Source organism: Hemitrygon akajei, chromosome 8, assembly GCF_048418815.1.
Source record: "Hemitrygon akajei chromosome 8, sHemAka1.3, whole genome shotgun sequence".
Lineage (NCBI taxonomy): Eukaryota > Metazoa > Chordata > Chondrichthyes > Myliobatiformes > Dasyatidae > Hemitrygon > Hemitrygon akajei.
The window spans coordinates 22,819,160-22,843,563 of NC_133131.1; the positions used below are offsets into that span (position 1 = coordinate 22,819,160).

At 38.4% G+C, this 24,404-nt stretch overlaps 1 protein-coding gene across 2 annotated transcripts in view; it reads left to right on the top strand.

Annotated features, from left to right (window-relative positions):
• The window catches only part of phf12b (PHD finger protein 12b), a 78,140-nt gene extending 55,450 nt beyond the window's left edge, over positions 1–22,690 (top strand). For both annotated transcript variants that reach the window (XM_073053434.1, XM_073053433.1), the window contains exons 6-15: positions 20–152; positions 1,042–1,206; positions 3,313–3,471; positions 4,348–5,209; positions 6,525–6,659; positions 9,873–10,022; positions 13,167–13,265; positions 14,309–14,391; positions 18,171–18,309; positions 21,521–22,690. In XM_073053434.1, the coding sequence (XP_072909535.1) occupies positions 20–152; positions 1,042–1,206; positions 3,313–3,471; positions 4,348–5,209; positions 6,525–6,659; positions 9,873–10,022; positions 13,167–13,265; positions 14,309–14,391; positions 18,171–18,309; positions 21,521–21,849 (2,254 nt within the window). In that variant the 3' untranslated portion in view covers positions 21,850–22,690. The remainder of the gene's footprint in view (positions 1–19; positions 153–1,041; positions 1,207–3,312; positions 3,472–4,347; positions 5,210–6,524; positions 6,660–9,872; positions 10,023–13,166; positions 13,266–14,308; positions 14,392–18,170; positions 18,310–21,520) is intronic.
• The last annotated feature ends 1,714 nt before the right edge of the window (positions 22,691–24,404 follow it).

Sequence of the window (24,404 nt, forward strand, 5' to 3'; positions counted from 1 at the left end):
ATATAATACTGCTTTCTAGGAGTTGCAGAGTGGCGCCTCTTGTCCAGTGTGATTACTGCCCATTATTGTTTCACATGGACTGCCTGGACCCACCTCTTACTGCAATGCCAATGGGAAGGTGGATGTGTCCAAATCACATTGAACATGTGGTGGTAAGTAATTTTGTATTCAAGAAACTGTTCTCACCAGAATTGTCTTTATGTTAATCTAATATTCCACCATGTTGTATAGAGTGCAATGATTATTTGTTATTTGCGGTGTGAATTGTCTGTATTCCACAATGGAATAAAGGAAGTAATAGATTTATTTTAAAGACGAGTAGTTACATTATATTTAAAACAAAGCTTAAACCTTGTCAGTTATTAAAATTCAGCCTAATGTTTTAGCTTTGTTACATTATTTTTGCAGTCCCATTATATTTGCATTCCAACACCCTACTATAGGTGCACTTCTGATAAATTACTTGAGACAAATTAGTCTCACCGAAAAATCTACAAATTGGAGAGCTTATAACGCTGGTACAATTGATTTTCTCTGAGCTAATAATTCTTCCAGTCCTCCTCTTTTGTTGGCCATTATCGCACTCTGATTCAGTTCAGGACAGTGTGATTAGAGAAAGTTTTTTTTTCAACATCCTTCACTTTGCTTTGTAGTACTATGATGTGTTGATTTCATTTAATGATAAGATTCAAAATATATTCCCAGTGGATGATGCTATGCATTGTGCCAAATTTATCGTTCATGATTTAATTCTTAAACAGAGAACGTTTCAGTCCATTAGTTTATTTTCCTGGCATTTTAGGAGTAGGAAACTTTGAAGTACAGTTCAATAATAGCTGATGCTATGACACTGTCCTTCCTAATATATACAGGGACTAACCAAGAGCAGGATTGTTCTACTTGTGTTATCAAAGTATTCTTGTCAATTTGTGTATGCACTTCATGTACTTTAATAGTGGATGACAAATGCATTGGAAAAATGTAGATGTTTGATAAATTATGTAAAGGATCTGCTTCAATTTTGTTTTCTTAATCATTCAGCTTAATCAAAAGAACATGACGTTGAGCAACAGGTGCAGGATATTTGACAAGTTTCAAGACCGAATATCACAGCATGCAATTAAGATTGACTTTCTAAACAAGATCCACAGAAAGCATCCACCCAATCGCAGACTTTCAAAAGCAGTAAAGAGGAAAAACATGAAGGTATGTGATATTGTGATAGGAATCTTTTATAGTGTACTTTGTAATGAATGTTATAAAATTAAACAATCCATATTGTGCCCATCTAGGTTGAATTGCCTTGTTCAATAGAGATGTTAAAGTTCTGTTTTGAGTTATTTTACATTCATTTTGGCATGATTGGTGCCATTTGAAAACTGATTGATTTCTTCTAAGAGTATGTGAAAAAGTTTAATTCATACCCTTAAAGTGCAGTAAATGTAGAGGAGTAATTTATGCAATGAACACTGAATTTTTTTTTTTAATACATATAAGCTCAGACTCTGCACTGACCAGCAGTTTAGTCTGGGACTGTCTAGTCAGCATGGCACTTCTACCCATTGGCTTCAACAGCTGGAAACATCTGGAAGCTAATATTTTATTTGCTCGATAAATGCAGTAAGACTGCATTTCCTTTAGATCTGCTTTATTTTTGAAGTGCTTTATGCAAAAGAAAAATTGAAGTATGGATTCCCTAGTTAAAGCAAGAATCTGTGGACCATTCTTGTTTGTGGCTTCTTGTCCCATACTGTTCAATATCGATTGGCCAGTACACTTAAAAGGCGGAAGCTAGGTTTCTTTCAGATTTAGCATTACACTTCTCAGATTTTTTTTAAGATTCAGTTGCACTATTTCCAATTGATAATTCTGTGCCTGCTGAATGTTTATAAAATGTGTATTTTAGCTTTAATAATGTAGGATCAGCCATTTTTTTGTGAGAAATCACCTATAATTTTCAAGTAGAATAGAGTCGGCTAGAAACTTCTGTTGATGTTAAGCAAATACTGGATTCTTCAGTGTTATTTATCATTTTAAGGATCCTAACATTGGCAGAGGAACTAAATGCCTGAGTGGAATTCCTTTTGTTGCAGTTAATATTTTCTCCATTCAGTTACTGTGAATGTTTAATTATTGTTCCTCTGATCTAAGCACTCTATGATCATTTATTTAGGCTACCAGGTTGCCATGACATTTTTCCTGCTAAGAATTATGGGTAAGTGATCAAGGACAAAAAGTCCTGTGTAAGTCCCCTTCTCTTCCTCCCCCTCAAATAATTAGTTAGATTAGGATGTCAGTCACAAGAGGAAGAATTTACATATTAATTCTGAGCTGTGTGTAATTGGTCTAGCAATGATTCTTAGCAAGGGTAGATACTCCAAGTTAGGTTGCCTAACCAAGTGAGTGCTTTTACCAGAGGAACGAAAAAGGAGTGAGTAGGTTTCTCTGACATGTAGTTTATCTCCAAATATCATTTTCATTTGAAAGTTTTAACTCTAATTTTCCAATTAACTTATTGGCATATAGTGAATTTACATGAGGCTATTAAGATTTTTCTGAAATTGGAATATTAATCTCTTCTGCTAGTTGGTCTTTTTGCCAGATATTGGTTAGATGTGTGGGAAATAATTGAATTTGTATTGCTTAAAGATGGAGCAAAATTGCAATATTTTAATTAATAAGACTTGATTCCCTCTGAAGAGTACTCCTCCCTCATTCATGATCAATTAATCATAATTTTTGAAGTGTGATTGTTAATCCACAGTGAAAATTAGCTGTGAAACTTGTGCCATGTGTGTTATGCATGAAGTGCTCATGATAGAAACTTACATTTGAAGATTCACTAGACCAAATCTAATATTGATTAGCTTGAAAAATCAATGTTGCCCAAAATTGTGCATTTGATCATGCACATTGGTAATAGAAGCTGCCTTCTTGCCTCCTTATTTTTAGAGAAGAGCTTCATGCTATCTTTGGGGTATGTTTAGATTGAAGATCAGTGAATGTGTTATTCCTAAAGTGGTAGATAACTAAGAATTCTGGTGTAAATTAAGTACTCTTTAAATGGTTGTATAAATGTAAATATCTTGGCACGGTGTTTGACTTGAATTGCCTGAAGTGGATTTTGTGTTTCTACAAAGTTGAATTAATTATTTTAGAGATACTCGAATGGTTTGCCTATATAGTTTCCAGTGCCAACATGCTCATGGCTAACTTAAAAACAGCTGATGTTATAAATCTGAATTTTATAGTTCTAATTTGGTTAATCTTTAAGTTCCAATAGATAACTGTTTTTATTTACGTTTTCTGAAGGTTCCTGAAGCAATTAAGGCCCAGTACCAGTATCCACCACCTCTCCTTCCACCGGCAGGCATCCGTGATGGAGAGCTGATATGTAATGAGACTCCTTCTGAGTCACAAAAGCACCTTTCCAACTATGAGCACTTTGCTACTGAAGAAGAACAACAGGAGGTAATAAGGGAAAATAGAGTGTGAATGGGTCATGAAAGTACTTTTGGAAATATTTTAGCAAGTAAATGGCTAAAATGGCTCATGCTGAAAAAATCAAAATAAATCTCTTTGGTCAGTTATCAGATTTTCTTGTTGGTAACTGAGTGTAGGAGGCTGAAAGGTGACTTTACAGAAATATATAAAGTTATGAAGGCATAGGTAAAGCAAATGATCAGTCTTTTCCCCAGGATAGAGGAGTCTAAAACTAAAAGACATAAGTTCAAGTTGAGGAGAAGATTTAAGAACTCTTAAATATTAAATCTTAAAGATACTCACATGGTGCTGTGAGTATCTGGAATAAGCTACCAAAAAAGTGATAGAGGCAGATACTATTAAAAGACATTTAGACAGTTAGATAGATAGAAAATGTTTAGAAGGATATGGTCCAAACACAGGGAAATGGGAATTTGCTCAACGTGAATGAATTGGGATGAAAACCTATCTCTACATCATATAGCTGACTCTGAATTTGAAGAGATTTCACTTGAAGTGCTTGACAAATGACACATAATAACCTATGGGTTCTACAACTCATGTTCTCAGTGTTATTTATTTACTTTTATTTGCACAGTTTGTCTTTGGCACATTGGTTGCTAGTCAGTCTGTTTCATTGACTATTGTATTTCTTTGTTCTGTTGTGAATGCCTGCAAGAAAATGAATCTCAAGTTAGAATATGGTGACATATATGTACTTTGATAATAAATATACTTTGAACCCTGTATTAGAATAGGTTTATTTTTGCTGTTCAGAAACGATGATATGCTTACTTTTAAAATACCTTTCTTAAACTAATTACCCTTCCTTTTAATAAAATCTTTTTCTCCCATTTCCTGCAGTGGCTTCGTAGTGTTGTTGCACTTCAATGCAGCATTTTCAGACATTTATCTGCTAAGCAGATGCCATTATTTTGGGACACTGAACACACTGAGAAAGCGGATATTAAGCCATGCATCGCAGCCCAGTGTTCAGCAGACAGCTCTTTAAGCAGTGCGCATCAGACAGCTGGAAAGAAACCATCATCCCCTTCTCTGACATCGTGCAATGTTACGTGCACCTCATGGACCAATAGCCAGAATTCTTCAGGTTCCTCTGTATCACAGCAGCCTGGTGCTGCAATTGCACAGGAAGAAAATGCCCGTACTTTATATCCTGAGACCTCGTGCAAGTCTTCTAGCAGTGGAACTTCAAATGGACCTTTGTCAGCAGAGGTGAAAGTAAACAGACCTTTCCCATGCACACTTTCATCAGAACCGTCCAGACAGCTGGCAGATACACAGAGACCAAAGGGACACTTAACACAGGTGCCAAGCCAGGTATCTGGACAAGCATGGCTGCATTCTCAGCTGAGACCAGCTACGCCACCAGCAGCCAGCAACCTTCAAAACCATTTTGTGGGCACAGTAGTCAAGACAGAGAATCCAGGAGGACCTGTTTCATGCTTGCAGCGAATTCCTGTCAGTGTGACAAGTGTTCCCGCTTCTCTATCTACTTTGTGTGCCAGTTCTGAGATCACCAGCAGCTCGCAGCTTAAAAACATCGCCTCTGTGCAGATAGCTGGACGACCCACCACGTTCATGGCAAAGGTTGTTACGACATCCTCTGCTATAGCCAGGGCTATTACACCACCGAGAGCAGTGGTAGATAGTGTATCAACACTGTTGGGACCTTCGAGGAACTTAATTTCACCAGCAACTACAGGTGGATATCATGTTCTTTATCCAGTTTGTTTGTAAATTATATGTTTAGCAGCTGTTTACAAGCTAACAATTACAATGAAATTATTTTTGTGGTGATCAGTTAATTTCATGACATTTGACCAGTCATTAGAGACTTTATTTGCTAAAAGCTGAAAATCTGCAATGATTACTCTTCTTTAACGATACCCACACAAGTATTTTGTGTCACGCGGGTTATTGGGTTCATCCCACCTTTCAACAGGGTAAACCTATGTCCCCTTTTAGCCTGTGTTCTCCCTCAAATATTCATGCATTTCCCCTTTTGTTTTTGCCACATACCTTCACTGAGTAGTACATCAATCAGCTGTTATAAATTGCCAGCATATATTTCAAATGTGGGATGAAACGGGAGCACCCAACAAAATACATAGTCACAATGGAATTGTGCAAAGTCAGATCAAGCCTCAGTACCTGAAGTAATGAGACAGCAGCATTAACTGCTGTTCTACCTTGATGAATTGTTAATTTGTCTGTTAGGAGCTCCTGTGCACTCAGGGAAGCTTCAGCTGTTTGCCTCAGATTAGTGCCATTCTCTTTCCGTTGGAAGGTAGTGAAGCTAATTGGAGGCTATCCTATCAGAGCAAAACATATTGCTAGCAATGTGTGTTACAGAATTGTGGTGTTCAGGTTTAATGTTGCTTCAAATTAGATTTGGTGGTTTCCCAAATCATTTGTGAGTTTGGCTTTGTAATACAATATAGTTTTACATTTTACAGTGTACAAATTTTAGAACATTAAAAAGTGGACATTCGTCTGTATCCCAATTCCTTAATTTGGTTTCCCAAATGTGATGAAAATGGTGAAGTAGACTGAAGTTGCCTTTTTTTTTAGTTAAATCCTCTGTGCAGGTATTCATAGTATTGAACTTCAATCATTTACTCAGCCTGCTGGTATTATTTTCAGAGCTGTGAAGTAGGTTTTGGGTGAATGATAGAGCAAACATGATCTTTTTTTTCTGAGTCTTGCGCTGGGCATTCATCCTTTATTGAAAGTTGTTCACTGAATTTGACTTTAAGAGTCGACGATTTGATACATGGTCAATGTGAGAGCTATTGCTCTCAATTGTCATCTGTAGAAGCAAGAGGAGTTGAAAATGGATTTGGACACCAAATATGGAAGGTTGAACTTTGGTTTATTTTTCTTATCTGGGTACAACTATAGTTAATAATTTTACTCAAAAATAGAGATGTGCAGTGCCAGCTGTGTTGATTGTGACTGAACTTGAACAGTTTGTGTTCCAAAATGGTTATAACCAATATATATCTCTTTTTCATAAGGTAAAGTGAGTCCAACTGTGCTGTCTACAGGTGTGTCAATGGGAAACAAACCAGTTACCTTAACTTCTCCATTAAATACTTCAGTTATGTTTGACCTTGCCAACTCTCTCCAGGCAGCTATGGAAGGAAGTGGAGGTAAATGTTTTGAAAATTCCTCTGTCTGAACACATTATTCTCCAGTTGTTTTGCCTTCTGTTTGATGAAAAGTTTTGAGGGTTTTTTTGTGCATATCATTCCTACCAATTGATCTTTAAGTTTGTTGCAGAGTTTCAATGCTTGCTTTGACCGTGGAAGTATGGAGGAGCCATACTAGAAACTCCCACAGCCGTCGATCCTGTGATTTCAGTCTCCGAGACCAGCGTGCCTTCAGAAGGGTGAACCTACAAAAAGCATCCGGCCCAGATGGGGTACCTGGCCAAGTACTAAAAACCTGTGCTGGTCAACTGGCTGGAGTCTTCACTGAGATCTTTAACATCTCGCTTTGGCAGTCTGAGGTACCCACGTGCTTCAAGCAGGCCTCAATATACCGGTGCCCAAGAAGAACATAGTAACCTGCATCAATGACTGTCGTCCAGTAGCACTTGCATTCCCAGTGATGAAGTGTTTTGAGAGGCTGATGATAAAACATATCACCTCCTGCCTGCAAAAGGACCTGGATCCACTCCATTTTGCCCACGGGAGCAACAGGTCCACAGCAGGTGCCATTTCACTGGCTCTTACTCAACCCTGGAACAACTGGGCAGCAAAGATACACACGCCAGGATGAACACGAGGAAATCTGCAGATGCTGGAAATTCAAACAACACACAAAATGCTGGCGGAACACAGGAGGCCAGGCAGCATCTATAAGGTGAAGCACTGTTGACGTTTTGGGCCGAGACCCTTCGCCAGGACGCCAGGATGCTCTTTATCAAATACAGCTCAACATTCAGTACCATCATCCACTCAAAACTAATCAAGAAGCTTAAGACCTTTTGGCCTCTATACTCTGGTCAGTTCAGATTGGCTGTATACTTAACCCACCCCCCACTGTGAGGCTAAATACAGCTCCAATACCATATTTAAGTTTGCTGATGTTCCTGCTGGCCGAATCAAAGGTGGTGATGATTCGGAGTATAGGAGGAAGATTGAAAATCTAGCTGAATGGTGCAACAACAATCTCTTACTCAGTATCAGCACAACCAAGAAGCTAATTATTGCTTTTGGGAAGAGGAAACAGGTCCATAAGCCAGTCCTCATCAGGGGATCAGAGGTGGAGAGGGTCAGCAACTTTAAATTCCTCAGTGTTACTATTTCAGAGAACGCATCCTGGGCCCAGCATGTATGTGCAAATACGAAAATAGCCTGGCAGCACCTCTACTTTCTTCGGAGTTTGCAAAGGTTTGCATGACATTTAAAACTTTGACAATTTTTTTATGTGTAGTGGAGAGTATATTGATTGGCTGCATCACAGCCTGGTATGGAAACTCCAATGCCTATAAATTGAAAATCCTAGAAAAGAGTAGTGGATACGGCTCAGTCCATCATAGGTAAGCCGTCCTCACCATTGAGCACATCGTTGTCACAGGAAAGCAGCATCCATCATTGAGAACCACCTACAATACGCTCTCTGCTGCCATCAGGAAGAAGGTACAGGACCCTCAGGACTGTCACTACCAGGTTCAGGAATAGTTAATACCTCTCAACCATCAGGCTCTTGAACCAAAGGGGATAACTTCAATTCTTTGTTGAAATGTTTCCGTAAACTTTGAACTCACTTCCAAGGACTTCATCTCATGTTCTCAATATTTATTGATTTATTATTATTATTTATTTTTGTGTTTGCACAATTTGTGTCTTTTGCACACTGTTTGAACGCCCAAGTTGGTGCGGTCTTTCATTGATTCCATTATGGTTATTATGACATATATGCACTTGGATAATACATTTACTTTGAACTTTGAGATTGCATTGCATGCATTCCATTTTTGATTCATGGTTGTCTGAAGATTGTACTTTAGTGATGTATTTCACCAGAAACTTAAAATCTGTTGGGTTTGTTTTCTTCAGCCTGCCTTTAGGATTCAGAGTACCTATGCAAGTTACCTGTTCCACCATTGAATTATCGAGGAATTATTCTTTGCCAGGTGCTTCATGCCTCTGATCTCAATGAAGAGCTAAAATATGTGTATGTTAAATTGAAAGAAGCCAGAAGTAAGAGAAGTTCCTTAGAGGAAATAAGAGAGTAGAAATGCTAAAATTTGGAAGGAAAAACCAGGTGCTGGGGGAACTCACCAAGTCAGGCAGTGCCTCTAAAGGAAAATTGGCAGTCAACATTTAATATCAAAACTCTTCATCTGTGTCTTCAGCTCCTTGGTTCTCAAGTGCTTGCATTATTCAACAGAAAGGACTAGCAGTCCTTAGAAATTGTTGGCACAAGTAACTGGGACTAATAAATAGACTTCTGAGGCCATTCATCAATGTATTAATTTCTGAGGGTTGAATTTTGAGCTTTGCCCTTGCACTTCATTTAACCTGGTTTGAATGTCAGGTCTCATTCTATTCAGAAATTGCGACATGCATAGATTCTGTGTTGGCAATTATTTACACTTGGTCTATGGAATACCCAGCTGAACATAGCTGATAATTTTGTTCAACTTATGATTTTATTCTGATGGTGCTTATTGTTAAGCTGCTATTATGTTAAAATAATATCAATTATTGCTGTAAAACTTGAGATCCAGGCCAATTCCATTTGATCTGAAGTTCTACTTCTGGGAAGTCATTGTTCTACTGATCTCAATTGACTTGTTTTAGTTTCCTATTTTAATTTGAAAACACAATTAATTTAATTGTACACGTAACAAAAGTGAGGTATTCATCAGCTCCACAAACAATCTTCATTGTATTTTAAATTATGAGATGCATACACAAATATTTATGTGCAACAGGGTACTGAAACTAAATTTCACATTGCATTTGATGGCAGCTCAGTGATAGTGAAAAGTTGTAATGAAAACTTATTTTTTGTTTTAAATTGATAATTGTCAGTGAAGGTGACGGGACACCATGTTGGGTGGGAAGGGGAAAGTTCTATCAAATATGTTTGCAGAGTTATTTACTTTGAATGACTCAAGGATATCAGTAGTGATAATCGGTTTGAGTTTAAAGTTGGAATGCAAACAAAATTGCTGGAAGTGCTCAGCAGGTCAGCTATCACTAAGTGAGAAACATTTAATATCTCCAATTAATTACCTTTTGTCTTCGCACTACTATTTTTCTCCATGTCGTTTGTATTTTTAACTGTAAAATATGTTAGAAAGTTTTTTGGTGAAACGTCGATTTTTTTTTCTTTTTTGTCTTTTCTAGAGATTGAACTTAGTAAGCTTGATGAAAAGTTGATCCAGCTACTAGCTTGGCAGAGAATTCAACAGCTGTTTCCTCCCAAAGCATCTTCTTTACCATCAGTACTTAGCAACTCAAAAACCCAGACAAGTGCTGCAACAACACAGACTGAAGGTATGTATTTATTTTGCCGCGCTTTCATTTCTGTCACTGTTTCAGCGCATCTCGTCCTGGTCGTACCTTTTATCATTTCAGGTTCAGGTGCTCTTTTGGTCACCTTATAATCCTCAGATCTTCATAAACATCAGCTTGCCCAAAGTACATTGCTTGTAACTTATTCTGCACCAATTCCCATTCTACCGCATTCCCTCTGCTCATTGAACTGAAGTAGTTCCTGGGCTCAAAATTCTTATCTTTGTGTCTTATTGCACAATAAGTCTTATTGCTCCCTCTCTTCATTTTCTCCAACCCCATGCCCTAATTTCTCCTCAGAAATTGGTCGCAAGTCTACCGTGTTCTGGAATTTCCAGCGGAATGCCTCTTCTCCAACTTTAAGATACTCCACAGCATCTCCTTGATTGTGTGTTTCACTTCTTTCAAAGCTAAACTTACAAAAGTCTTAGGCACCCTAGATTTTTTTAATATAAATATTATATTAGATTTTTATTTCATCTTCTGTTTTAGTGTATCAGTAGAAAAGAGCAAATTTTAGGTTTTCAAACTTTCGTTTTCCAAAAAATTAAATGACAGGGAAATTTTTGTATTTTGTTAAAGAAAGTAGTATATTTAAGTAATAGACCACTTTTTAAATAAGAGCTTGTTTACTTTGTAGGTTTATAACCTAGTGCATGATTAAGGAAATATCAAACAGCTTCCAGTGATCAATGACAAAATGAGTTGAGTAAACTAAACTGATTAACTGAAACAGAAATGGGTGTACAGTAGAAGGAATGGGCAAAAGGCAACCAAACTAGAAGGTGAGGGTGTGGCAGATGTGACCGTTTAACCTTCAAATCATCAATTCTTACACCATGGCAAGAGTAAGCATAGCCACAATACACAATGTGGTCATCCTGCATCAGCAAGGTCTCTGCCAAGCAGAAATTTTGCAGCAGACAGGAGTTTCAATATCTACTGTCCAATCTTCTGAAGAAGCGCAAAGAAGCAGTCAAGGTTGATGACCGGAAACACAGTGGTTGGCCACAGAAACTGAGCATAACAGGCGAGAGATTCATCTAACTAACGTCCCTTCTAAATCGGAAGAAGTCCTGCACCGTAATCAGCTCTAAACTCTCAGAAACCACTGGAACCCAAGTATATCCCTCAGCAGTCCAGAAGAATTGTCAGAAGTGATCTTTATGGAAGAGTTGCTGCCAAAAAGCCAGTCCTTTGTAGTGGAAACAAAGCCGAGAGACTCAACTGTGCACAAAAACATAAAGACTGGGGTGCTGAACAGTGGTAGCAAGTGTTCTGGACTGGCAAATCAACATTAGAAGATTTTGGCTCAAACAGGAGGCAGTTTGTCCGTAGAAGAGCTAGAGAGCGCTGCATGCATGAGTATCTGCAGCCAACAGTGAAGCACGGTGAAGGGTCCCTGCAAGTTTGGGGCTGCATTTCTACAAATGAAGTTGGTGACCTGGTCAGAATTAATGGAATCCTCAATACTAAGACGTACAAGACCTACTCTTGTCCATCATGCAATACCATCAGGGGGGTATCTGATCAGTCCCAACTTCATTCTGCAGCAGGACAATGACCCTTCGTCAGGACTCCTCAGGTCTCGGCCCGAAACGTCAACTGTGCTTCTCCCTATAGATGCTGCCTGGCCTGCTGCATTCCACCAGCGTTTTGTGTGTGTCACCTGGTGTATATAGATCTTAGTTTTTTACTGTTTACTATGCTTTATAGTAATTTTTTTGATATTTAGAAACCTTTCATTATTTTTGAAACCATCTTTGCTTTACAGAATTTACATTTGTCTGAGACTTTTGTACATTATTTGGCAATTCTTACATTCAAGTATGTAACCCTCAGGTTCGGCCAGCACGCGTTTGTCTAGGGGAAGACATCCTCTTGCCCGGCCAAATTGAGCAATCTCGTTTGTGTGGATGTTGCCTGATGTGTTGCCTGGTTACAGATTTGAACCGCAAAATATCACAGTTACACCATATGCAGTTTGAACAATTGAACTTTATAAATCTATATATATCTATTATAAATATATAATACTATAGGGTTAGTAAAGAAAATTAAAAGAAAAAGTGCCCATTTTATTGAAACAGTCTAATGTGAATGTTGGAGCTCACGGATTTGTCCATTCGTTCCCCATCGACCTCCAAGCGTCGCTGACCGTCAGACCCTCGCTCCAAGTCCACTCTGTCCGGCAGTCTACCAACTCGTTCCATTCACGTCTTTTCTCTATATCTCTCGCCGACAAAAGACCACAAAACCCCTGCTCCCAGACCCACAAGAAAGAACAACATGCCTCTCATTGGATAGCACACGTTCCAAAGCCCCCGTTAGCCCAAATATTGTTGCTACAGAGAAACCATTGCCGTAGCATTACATAGAGGCCATTACATTAGCAGTGAAACCTTACAGCATGTTACAAGTAATTGGTGCAAGTTCCTGCTGTTGGTCAGGATTAGAATGTGATAGAAAATCAAAAATCTGCAAATGCTGGAAGTGTGAGATTTAAAAATTGCTGGAAACACTCAGCAAGTCGAGCAACATCTGTGGAAAGAGAAACAGCATTCGTGATTGATTGGAACGGCAGTGATGAAGAGATAAGATCTCTAGAGAATTCTTAGGTGGTTGCCTTTTAGGTGCATTCTGATTCCATGACACACCTTAGAAAGGTACTATAGGCCAGAGCTTTGTATTCAAATTCTGTTTCAGCAAGTTATGAACCTAGTTGCCAATGAATGTGGTAATTTTTGGGATGACTACAAAGTAAGTCCACCGTATATCCTTTTGGGAATTTTCACTCCAACCTGATCTGGCTTATGTTAGCCCCTAGTTGAAATATGTGATTGATTCTTAATGCTCATATAAAAGGTTCTGTTGGTCTTTGTTTTGACAGCACATGTCAGTGAAGATGAGGTTGAGTTATAAGTGTAACCTGTCCAGAATGCACACAGCAATTACAGCTTGTCATATACTTGGTGAACATAGTATTGTCACCTTTTTTAGTTACTTTTCAATCATTAAATAATAAAATTGTTAGCTTTCAAATAACCTTGAATTTAAGGTGTATTTCCTGTTTGATACAAAGGACAAGCGTTGCAGGTTCTAACATTAAAATATTTTGTTTTCCAGTTCCAGTGAAAGAAGTTCAGGCACGAGCTGTGTTTTATCCTCTAACGGGTAAAGGTCAAGCTGTTAATATGTGCTACAGAACACTTTATATAGGAACAGGTGAGCGAAAACCATCTGTTAATGGTTCACTAATAATAATCTTTGCAAGTAGATGAATACGGCTGTGCAACATTGTGCTGACTTCTCCCATTTACAAGTGTTATTTGAAATCCATTGCTTAAATCTCTTTGAAATGTAGAAATGTTTAATTGTTGCACCTGGTTTAATTTGGAGAGGTGAATGTTTTAACAGATGAATATATTTTGAGGTAATATTTGCATTCAACTGAAAACTTTTGCTGATTTATTGGGCATTCAAAGCATTTCCTCCACTTGCTAAAGCCAAAAACAGTGAGCTGCATACAATTCCTCTGGAGCTTGGAGACACATCTTTCTTTGATGTTATTTGACTGATATGAAGCAAAGAGATCACTGGAGAAACTGATAACCTATCATATCGGTCACTTTTTACACTGATTTAGTTTAAGCCTGATTTATCAAATTCAGCTAAATACAGCACATCCAGCATGTATTTTATTGTTGACTAAATGATCACCCGTGGCATGCAAAAGAAAAGTAAAATATCTATCTTTCTGCTTGTGCCTCCCTTTAAATCTTCCTTTCTGAATTCTGATCTTTTCAGTTTGACTGAGACATCAACTGTTTTTAGCTGCTGTCTGCAGTGTTTTCACATTTTCAGTCTCCCTCTCTGCTCGTAGCTGCCTCAAGCTTTCTTACTGTCTCCCCAACCCCTTTCACACCATAATTGGCTGACATACTGATTCCCTAATGCCAGCAGCTGTTTCTCAGTTTTCCTTTCCTGGTCTACAGCTGTCTACTTGTAGTCTCTCTGTCATTATTCCTCCCTTTTTTCTTCTTTGTGCTCTCCTTTTATATTTTCTGTTCCATTTATTTGGTATGTATGCAACTTGCCATCATTTTGTGGTAATCTAGCTCTTTTTTATTCTGTTTTCCAATCTTCAGGTAAATGTTCTCCTTTTCCTGGGAACTTTTAACCTTTAGTGCTCCAAATAATTTGAGGGCAGATGGTAAAATACAAGCTGGTTATTGCAACTGAAAATTTGCTTTTCTTTTTCATTTCAGGTGCTGACATGGATGTGTGCCTTACAAATTATGGTTATTGTAATTATGTTTCAGGCAAACATGCCTGCATATTCTATGATGAGGTAAGGTTCGTACCCTATCCCAAAAAAGAAATACTTAATTTTGCAATTCTCTCTCTGAAAAAATACCCCAAATTACCTAGAAGTTTCATACCGCTGAAGTGCTTACTGGGTTGTTCAAAAGCTTGAAGATTGCTCCACTCAGCTTGTAAATCTTGCAGAACATAAGTATAATGCTGATGTACCTAGCCATAACTGATGCTTTTCAACTGGACATTCTCCAAGCTGCCTGATAGCAGTCATCTTAAGGAAAATGAGAATTAATGGCAAAATATTGGTAAACAAGGTAAATGATTGTGTAGTGATAAAGAAAAAACAGAAATATTTGTGGTTTGACTCATCAGTGGAATGAAGCTACATAACTGTTAAGCCCTGCACTAAATAGTCACCACATGCAGCTGACTACTAGAATAATGAAGTGTAGTTTATCATGAGAAGAAACACTAAATAGTGCAGAAAGTAAATGTTAAGTTTTGCATATTTCTCGGCACAAAAAATAAGTGCTGTTGGTGAATGTAATCATATCCATTCAACATTTGAAACTTCTTTTGGAGGTGATTAACATTAGTATTTCTGATTCTTGTAAATTGTTATTGCAGGCAATGTTCTTTACATCCAAATGTAGCTCATTTTGTGGTTTCTTATCCTTGGCAAGAGGTTAGATGGTAGACCATGATTTTAAAAATATACAGTGGCATGCAAAAGTTTGGGCACCCCGGTCAAAATTTCTGGTACTGTGAATAGTTAAGCGAGTAGAAGATGAACTGATCTCCAAAAGTCTTAAAGATGAAACATTCTTTTCAACATTTTAAGCAAGATTAGTGTATTATTTTTGTTTTGTATAATTTTAGAGTGGGGGGGAGGAAAGGAGCACCATGCAAAAGTTTGGGCACCCCAAGAGATTTGAGCTCTGATAAAACTTTTACCAAGGTCTCAGATCTTAATTAGCTTGTTCACAGTCGTTATTAGGAAAGGCCAGGTGATGCAAATTTCAAAGCATAATAAATACCCTGACTCCTCAAACCTTGTCCCAACAGTCAGCAGCCATGGGCTCCTCTAAGCAGCTGCCTAGCACTCTGAAAATTAAAATAAATGATACCCACAAAGCAGGAGAAGGCTATAAGAAGATAGCAAAGTGTTTTCAAGTAGCCGTTTCCTCAGTTCATAATGTAATTAAGAAATGGCAGTTAACAGGAACGGTGGAGGTCAAGTTGAGGTCTGGAAGACCAAGAAAACTTACTGAGAGAACTGCTCGTAGGATTCCTAGAAAGGCAAATCAAAACCCCTGTTTGACTGCAAAAGACCTTCAGAAAGATTTAGCAGACTCTGGAGTGGTGGTGCACTGTTCTACTGTTTAGCAACACCTGCACAAATATGACCTTCATGGAAGAGTCATCAGAAGAAAACCTTCCCTGTGTCTCATCACAAAATTCAGCATCAGAAGTTTGCAAAGGAACATCTAAACAAGCCTGATGCATTTTGGAAACAAGTCCTGTGGACTGATGAAGTTAAAATAGAACTTTTTGGCTGCAATGAGCAGAAGTATATTTGGAGAAAAAAGGGTGCAGAATTTCATGAAAAATACCTCTCCAACTGTTAAGCATGGGGGTGGATCGATCATGCTTTGGGCTTGTGTTGCAGCCAGTGGCACGGGAAATATTTCACTAGTAGAGGGAAGAATGAATTCAATTAAATACCAGCAAATTCTGGAAGCAAATGTCACAGCATCTGTAAAAAAGCTGAAGATGAGAAGAGGGTGGCTTCTACAACAGGATAATGATCCTAAACACACCTGAAAATCCACAATGGACTACCTCGAGAGGTGCAAGCTGAAGCTTTTGCTATGGCCCTCACAGTCCCCTGACCTAAACATCATTGAAAATCTGTGGATAGACCTCAAAAGACCAGTGCATGCAAGACAGCCCAAGAATCTCACGTAAATAGAAGATTTTTGCAAGGAAGAATGGGCGAAAATCCCCCAAACAAGAATTGAAAGACTCTTAGCTGGCTACAGAAAGCGTATACAAGCTCTAAAACTTGCCAAAGGGGGTGTTACTAAGTACTGACCATGCAGGGTGCCCAAACTTTTGCTTTGGGCTCTTTTCCTTTTTTCTTATTTTGAAACTGTAAAAGATGGAAATAAAAAAGTAATCTTGCTTAAAATATTAAAGAAATGTGTCATTATGCCTTTCAGAAATCAGGTCATCTTTTTCTCGCTTAGCTATTCACAGTAACAGAAATTTTGACCAGGGGTGCCCAAACTTTTGCATGCCACTGTATATCGTTGTGGTAGATTTGATAAAGAAGGGTTACCTTGAGGCCAGTGAAGATTAAATAGTAAAGGACAGAAGTAGAATTTTAATGTAATATATTAGAATAGAATATGAAATATATTTTGCTCTATTGCCTGTTGAAGTGAAGAAAACTAAGCAGTAACTCTAGAAGAAATTTAAAAGAAAATTACTCCATTGAAAATAACATAAAATGCTGACGGAACTCAGCAGTTCAGGCAGCATCTATGAAGGGAATTGAACAGTCGACATTTTGAGCTGAGAGCCTTCAGTCTCTCTTTTATCTCACTGAGAAACTGACTCTTGCACAGGTATGCTGAATAGAATGGTCTCTTATGCTGAATTAGTTTTATATCCTAGTAAATAGATTGTTAACTACTTCTCAGATTGAGGGAGCCTACATAAGTTATTTAAACTAATGAATAACCCTCCCTTCTGTCTAGTGAAGATTGATTGGTGATGAAAAAAATAAATTATTTATTATGTTATATTTGCAGAGCTATATAAATTAAATTAGATTAAATTAAATTAAATTAGATTGTCATTGGCTGAGTGAAGAATATGGTTAATTTTGATTTACAGTAATCTTTCAAAGTTCAAGTAAATGTGAGCAGCTGAACTGATGCAGCTTAAAAGATCTAATTCTAGTAATAAGTTGACCTACTTTAAAAAGGAAAAAGGCTTAAAGCTATTAGATTCTGTGGAGTCAAGTGAAGTTCATTTTTTAAGAAGTGACCACAATTTTCCTAGATTAATCAGGAACCTTAGTCTTGAATTTTTTAAATCAAAATTTCTACTAAGACTTCCCAGTATCTATTTGTTTTCATGGCAGTGTGAAACAAATGGTGTGATTGCATGAGAATGCTCTGATTTTGTTTGGGTGTATTTATAAAGACTAAAAATGGGATTGGTTTAGATGGGTGCTTGATGATCAACACAGACTAACTTTGCCAAAGGGCCTGTTTTAAACTGTATGACTCTGAATTTAGTCAGGAAGTAAGTTTTAAGGGGCAGAAAATATAAGCATTTACCTTTTTCCTGGTGTTGCACTTCAACTGATAAGTGAAATTGCTGTTGAAGCAGTAAAGAGGTTGAGAAATATTTGACAAAGTTCCACTCAGTAACTTATTGTGTATAAATATCACTTCTGTTTGGTCAGAGCAAGTTAAAGCTCTCAATACACCATTTATAAGTTATAGATAAGTAAAACAATTCTTGTTTGCATTAGTTTATCTGAAGTTTCTCCTTTTTGCTTTTTATGAGCTCACACTGGAGTTAAATATGGACTAATCCATAAAAATCGAAGGGAGACTTTGGGTACAAAACTCCAAAAACCATTGAACCCTTTAACTAAATGGTGGTGCTATGGTCACATACGTGTACCTTGATAATAAATTTATTTTGAATTACTAATATCAGAGTTACAATATGTAATGTTTAAAACAAAGAATTACTGACATTTTAAACTTTTGTTATATTATCTGATTTTAGAACACAAAACACTATGAATTGTTGAACTACAGTGAACATGGGACAACTGTTGACAACGTACTCTATTCATGCGACTTCTCTGAGAAAACTACTCCCACTCCACCAAGCAGTATTGTTGCCAAAGTACAAAGTGTAATAAGTAAGCATTTTCTTTTTGTATTTCCCAAAGGTAATTTAAATTAATATACAATAATTACTGCTACTTATTTAAACTTGAATCAATGAAAGATGCTTGATATTTGTGGCAGGCCTTAGATACTGTCACCTCATACAAAGTGAAATCAAATGGCATTGGTGACAACAGGGTTTCGCTTCTAAGTGAACTCAGTGCTGTAAAAGCATGGTGGAATCGTCACACAAGTTCCCATAGCCCTCGAATGATCCAATGATTTTGATCTCTGAAGCCAATGTAAGTGCATTCTTCAGGAAAATGAAAACATGAAAAGCATCCAGCTCAGACCTGAGCTGTTCAAGTGGTTGGAGTGTTCACCAATGTCTTTAACCTCTGGCTTTGGCAGTCTGAGGTACCCCCAAACACGAGTCTCCAGCCCAAAACATTGACTGTTAACTCTTTTCCATAGATGCTGCCTGGCCTACTGAGTTACTCCAGTCTTTTGTGTGTGTGGCTTTGAGTCTGACGTACCCACCTGCTTCAAACAGGTTTCAGTTATACTGGTGCCTACAAAGAACATGGTAACTTGCCTCAATGACTACCATCCAGTAGCACAGTGAAGAAGTGTTTTGAGAAGTTGGTGATGAAACACATCAACTCCTGCCTGAGAAGTGACTTGGATCTGCTCCAATTTGCCTACTGGCACAACAGGTCCATAACAGATGCCATTTCATTGGGTCTTCACTCAGCCCTGGAACATCTGGAGAGCAAAGGTGCATACTTCAGGGTGCTCTTTATTGTCTACAGCTCAGCGTTCAATACTATTATCCCATCAAAACTAACCAAAAGTCTTGCAAGACCTTGGCCTCAATACTTCCTTGTGGAATTAGATCCTCAATTTTCTCAGTTGCAGACCCCAGTCAGTTTGGATTGGCAACAACATCACCACCACAAACTCTTATCAGCACAGGTGCACCACAGGGCTGTGTCCTTAGCCCCCTGTGCTTTTTGCTTTACACTTATGACTGACTAAGCACAACTCTAATGCCATATTTAAATTTGCTGATGACACAACTCACATAGGCTGAATCAATAGTAGTGACAAATCAGCACGTAGACACGAGATTGAAAGTCTTGGCTGAGTGGTGCCACAGCAACAACCTCTAAATAAATATCAGCAAGACCAAGATGTTGATTATTGGCTTCAGGAGGAGGAAATTGGAGGTCCATGAGCCAGTCCTCATCAGGGAATCAGAAGTAGGGAGGTTTAGCAACCTTAAGTTCTTTTACAATTTCAGTGGACCTGTCCTGAGCAATTAAGAAGAAACCATGGCAGCACCTTACTTCCTTAGGAGTTTGCGAAGATTCAGCATGACATCTAAAACTATATATGTGTGGTGGAGAGTTTGACTGGCTGAATCACAGTCTATTATGGAAACACAATCCCATTGAACAGGAATCCTACAAAAAGTAGTGGATGTGGCCCAGTCCATTTTGGGTAAAGCCCTCCCCACCATTAGGCAATCTACATGGAGTGTTGTTACAGGAAAGCAACATCCATCATCAAGGACCTGGTCATGCTCTCTTCTCACTGCTGCCATCAAGAAGAAGGTACAGGATTTGAACCACCAGGTTCAGGAATGGTTATTATGCTTCGATCATCATCAGGCACATGAACCAGAGAGTTCGCTTTACCTAATTTCATTTGCTCCATCTCTGACCTGTTCCCACAACCTATGGACTCTTTTTCACACTGCTTGTCTGCCCTGTTGGTGCAGTCTTTCAATGATTCTACTATGGTTATTGGATTTGTTGAGTATGCCCTCAAGAAAATTAATCACAGGGTTGTATATGGTGACATATAGTATGTACTTTGATAAATTTACTTTGGGCTTTGATTTTGTTATGTTATAAAGGAGGCCATTCAGTCTATCAATTCAAATTTTCCCTGTGACCTATTCTTCCTATTTCCCCATAATCCCATCAACTTCTCTCCCCCTGTTCACCCAACATCCATTCCAAGATTCTATCACCCACCTATTGGGAGAAATTTAGGGGCCAGTTAATCTACCAATCCACATGTTTGGGATGTGGGAGAAAATGAGAGAAACCGAAGGAAAACCATCCAGTCACAGGGAAAATGTGTAAACTCCACACTATACCACCAGATGTCAGGATTGAGCAGCCCAGCTCTCTGGAAATATGGGACAGACGAGCTGCAAAACTGTCCCTGTAAACAAAATATCCATATTTATTGTTGAGCAGTTTTGCAATATAATCAGGTAGGGCTGTGGAAATGTTAATGTGGTCACAAATGTTTTAAATGTTTTAATAGTGAATGAAGCAAGATTAAATAGATGTTTACAGAAATATGACTGCGGGAACACATGTTGTAGACCAAAGGCCGCCCCTTCTTTACCAAGTACTAGCATGCTCTTAAATCTTGGATAGGTCCACCCCCATGTCAACATGGCAATGGCACACCAAAAGAAACACATTCTCTACCCCAGTCTCCACACTCACTGAATTGAGCAGCATTGTTGGTCTCCTCCCAGCAGCCTCCGCACAGGTGAAGGCAGTCCTGTTTGTGCCAACATGACTAGAGGAGGATACAGGACTTGGGATAGGTTCACTGTTTTGAGCGCGGTGAGGAATTTAACTTGTGTACTTTAGAGGTTATTAAGGCAGTTCATTTCCCTTTGGACCAATAAATGAAAATTGAAACTGTGAACAACATTTTTGATTGCCAGTCAGCCCTTTAATTAAGCCTTTTAAACCATGGAAGTGATAAAGAAATGGAAGTATGAAGTATACTGCTGTGCTCTAGGCAACAGAAGATTAATTATGTTGGCGAACAGTTGCAGAAGTATTGAGTTCAAACTGTTAAGATGGAATGTAGCCCATTTCAGCTTAGTTGAAGCCCCTGTTGAAACAAAGACAAAGGAACCTCCTATAGAGTGATTGCCATCTCCTCCTGTTCTGTTCTACTCCAAAATGTTATTGCAGCAGAGAATAAACTACAGGATTGCTCACTATAGATATTGCCAGCAAAGCCTTACTTGGATGATGTGCAGATTTTTTCATGCACATGGAATTGACTCAAACAGATTTGTACCATAATGATTTGTGGATTAAAGGTGATTTTCAAATGGAATTTTCTTGCATACTTGTATATTCCTACATTGTGAACACGCTGAGCAACTTTATTTACTGTAACTATTTTCTGATTTCTCTGCAGAATATTGTAAGAGCAGAAAGGAAGAGGAGGAACAGGAAGAGATGGTCATGAGTTCACAAGGCCAGGGACTGCATGGCAAAACCTGTAACTGTAAGGCCAGCAGCTCGAGTCTAATAGGTGGCAGTGGAGCAGGCTGGGAAGGGACAGCGTTGTTGCATCATGGGAGTTATATCAAGCTTGGTTGCCTGCAGTTTGTTTTCAGTATCACGGAATTTGCGTTGAAGCAGCCAAAAGAAGAGGAAACCCTGGTACACGAAGCTGACTTAGAACAGAAGCATTTGATGAAACTTCATCAAGTTCCAGTGTTACGATCCAACTCTGTTCCATGAGGGTTTCTGAAGTGTACATAGGACTAAACAGGGAACCATGAACCGAAGAAGCTGTCTTTATATTGCATGGAATGAAATATCTTCAGCATTTTTTTCCTTTTTTTTGCTCAGATTTTGTGGGCAGTTGCACATAGAATTTGTATAATGACTTCTCTTTTAAATATGTAACTTGTCATAGTTGTAAATGTTGACTGAATGGGAAGAGGCAGAAAAGTTCTGTTTGAAGGTCATGGCAAAGCCCTAAGTAGAACAAACTGGAAAAGCCTAGGATACGTTCAGACTGCATCCCTAAACATGTACAAATAATCAAAGACTTGTTATATTTTGTGCCAGTGACAATAGTTTTTATAAATATGTGCAAAGTTTTCATAAAAGGATATGTTTATCTACTCTGATCATTGTTTTATTTAATGTATCTGGAATCCTATGACCCAGATGTTTTCTGCTACTTTTGCACTACAAGTAGCTGCTGTGTACTGATTAAAGAGGAAAAAAATCTTTCAAATATCAATGGTATTTTATTTGACTGAGAAAGGAGAAGTATTAAAGTAGAGTCTGTGTCAATGCACCTTTTAATGGTGCCAGTGGTTTTTAAATGTGTAACACGCTAAAAACTTGTGGTATGGCACCTGCTGCCGTTGTGTTGTATTGTAGTGTAAAAGTTTGTCGTAAGCTTGTTAAGGTCCTTTTTCACACAGTAGTTTAAATGTAAATAGTTAATGTATTGTTTCAGATTTTACAACAGACACTTTCATGTATTCTGTATATAAAAATTTGACTCCAAGTTCCTGTCTCTGCCTGTCTATTATGACTGTAAATACATCAGATTTTTTTAAAGAAACTTTTGTTGTAGTTGAATATTTTAACATCATTTTACTATTGTGAGTCATTATCACCCATTTTCTTCCATAAAATGAAAGGCACAGCTTTTCAGTATTTATCTTCCTAACATGTGTGATCCATATGTCTTTGTGATGTCTTTGGTTTTTCTGATCAATGTTATTGTTTGATTTCCCTGATACTACCTCAATTAACTTGCAAAATTACTTTGGGTATTATCTTTAACTTTTAGTTATCTTATACTTTTTAATACAGAGGATGGTCTTGTCATCAGATTTTAATGGCCGTGGATGTTGCTGCCCGGAAGGCCATTGTGATTATGTCTTGCAGTTATTCTTCCGATTTCATGGAAGTTAAAAAGCCATTATAAAGGAAACGATCCGAAAATCTGAGCTGCACTGATGATGTCTTTTGTGTCTTTTGGCTATAAAAGTACTTGGTTACTGTAGAGCTGGTTCAAGTTGTGGAAAAATATTCCAGAGCAAGAAGAAAAGTAGATTGAAGCATTTTAATGAGATTTCCATTCTTCGTGTAGTTAGGCAGTACAATACCAGTTGTTGGGACTAATTCTAAGATGGGGATCTTTGAAAAATATTGATTACGCTGAAATCTGTCCTCATTTCAATAATAACTTACAGATATAGAAATCTTATGATTGCCAGCAAGAGCAGATATGCTGATCAAATTAAAAGCTGCTCACTTTAATTACAATTTCCAACTGCCACACTACTGCTTTGGGTTCTACAGTCCTGCCGGTCTAATTTAAATCCACCCAAGTAGCATGAGCAAATCTCATCAGATTTCCTCTAGTTTAGATGCTATCCATCCCTCTGGTACAGGTCCTACTTGTTCTGAGAGAGAGCCCATTGATCCATGTACTGGAAGCCTTCCCTCCTGCACCAGCTCCTTTGCCACTCGTTTAACTATACCATCTTTCCACTGTTTGTGGCATGGTGATTAATCCTGAGATTACAATCCTAGAGGGTACTGTGCTTTAATTTACTAACTCCCTAAATTTCCTTTGCACAACTTCCACTCTCTCTTCATGGTTATGTTGTGCACCCATATGGCCTGTGACCTCAACGTACAAAGACTCCCTTGACCTTGACACCAGGAAGACAATGCATCATTCCTGGAGACCCATTCATAGCCACAGAAGAAGCTATCTGTGTTTGCATAGACATTGCACTACCCTGCATTACAGTAGAGCCAGTTGTGGTACATATTCTCCCCAGGGAAGCCATTCCCCCACCCACCAGTCTCCCCAGCCCCCATCTGGTGTACCTGTTTGAGAGGGTATAACTGCTGGAGACTCTTGCACCTCCTGGCAGTCATACACCTAACTGACTGAATCTATATTGTAACCACTTCCCTGAAAGTACTATCTCTGACATTGCCTCCTGTATGCTCCTTATCAAGTATAACTGGACACACCATGCAAACAGTTGTTAGGGTCACTAGACTGCTCCCTGATCTCTAGTATCTGACCAGGAAGGGTATACCACTCCACTGACTGACAGTCTACCCCATTAATAAACTTAGTGGGAGGAGGAGAGGAAAAGCCCTGCCTTTCCCTTGCATTTTTTACCATTTGGCCTCCTCACCAAAGTTCACAGAAGCCTCTACTTCAACCAGCAGTATCACTGACCTTAAAACAGCACTTCTCAAAATGTCCACACCATGAGAGTCTATCTCCTTTTTATTTGCTTCTGAAG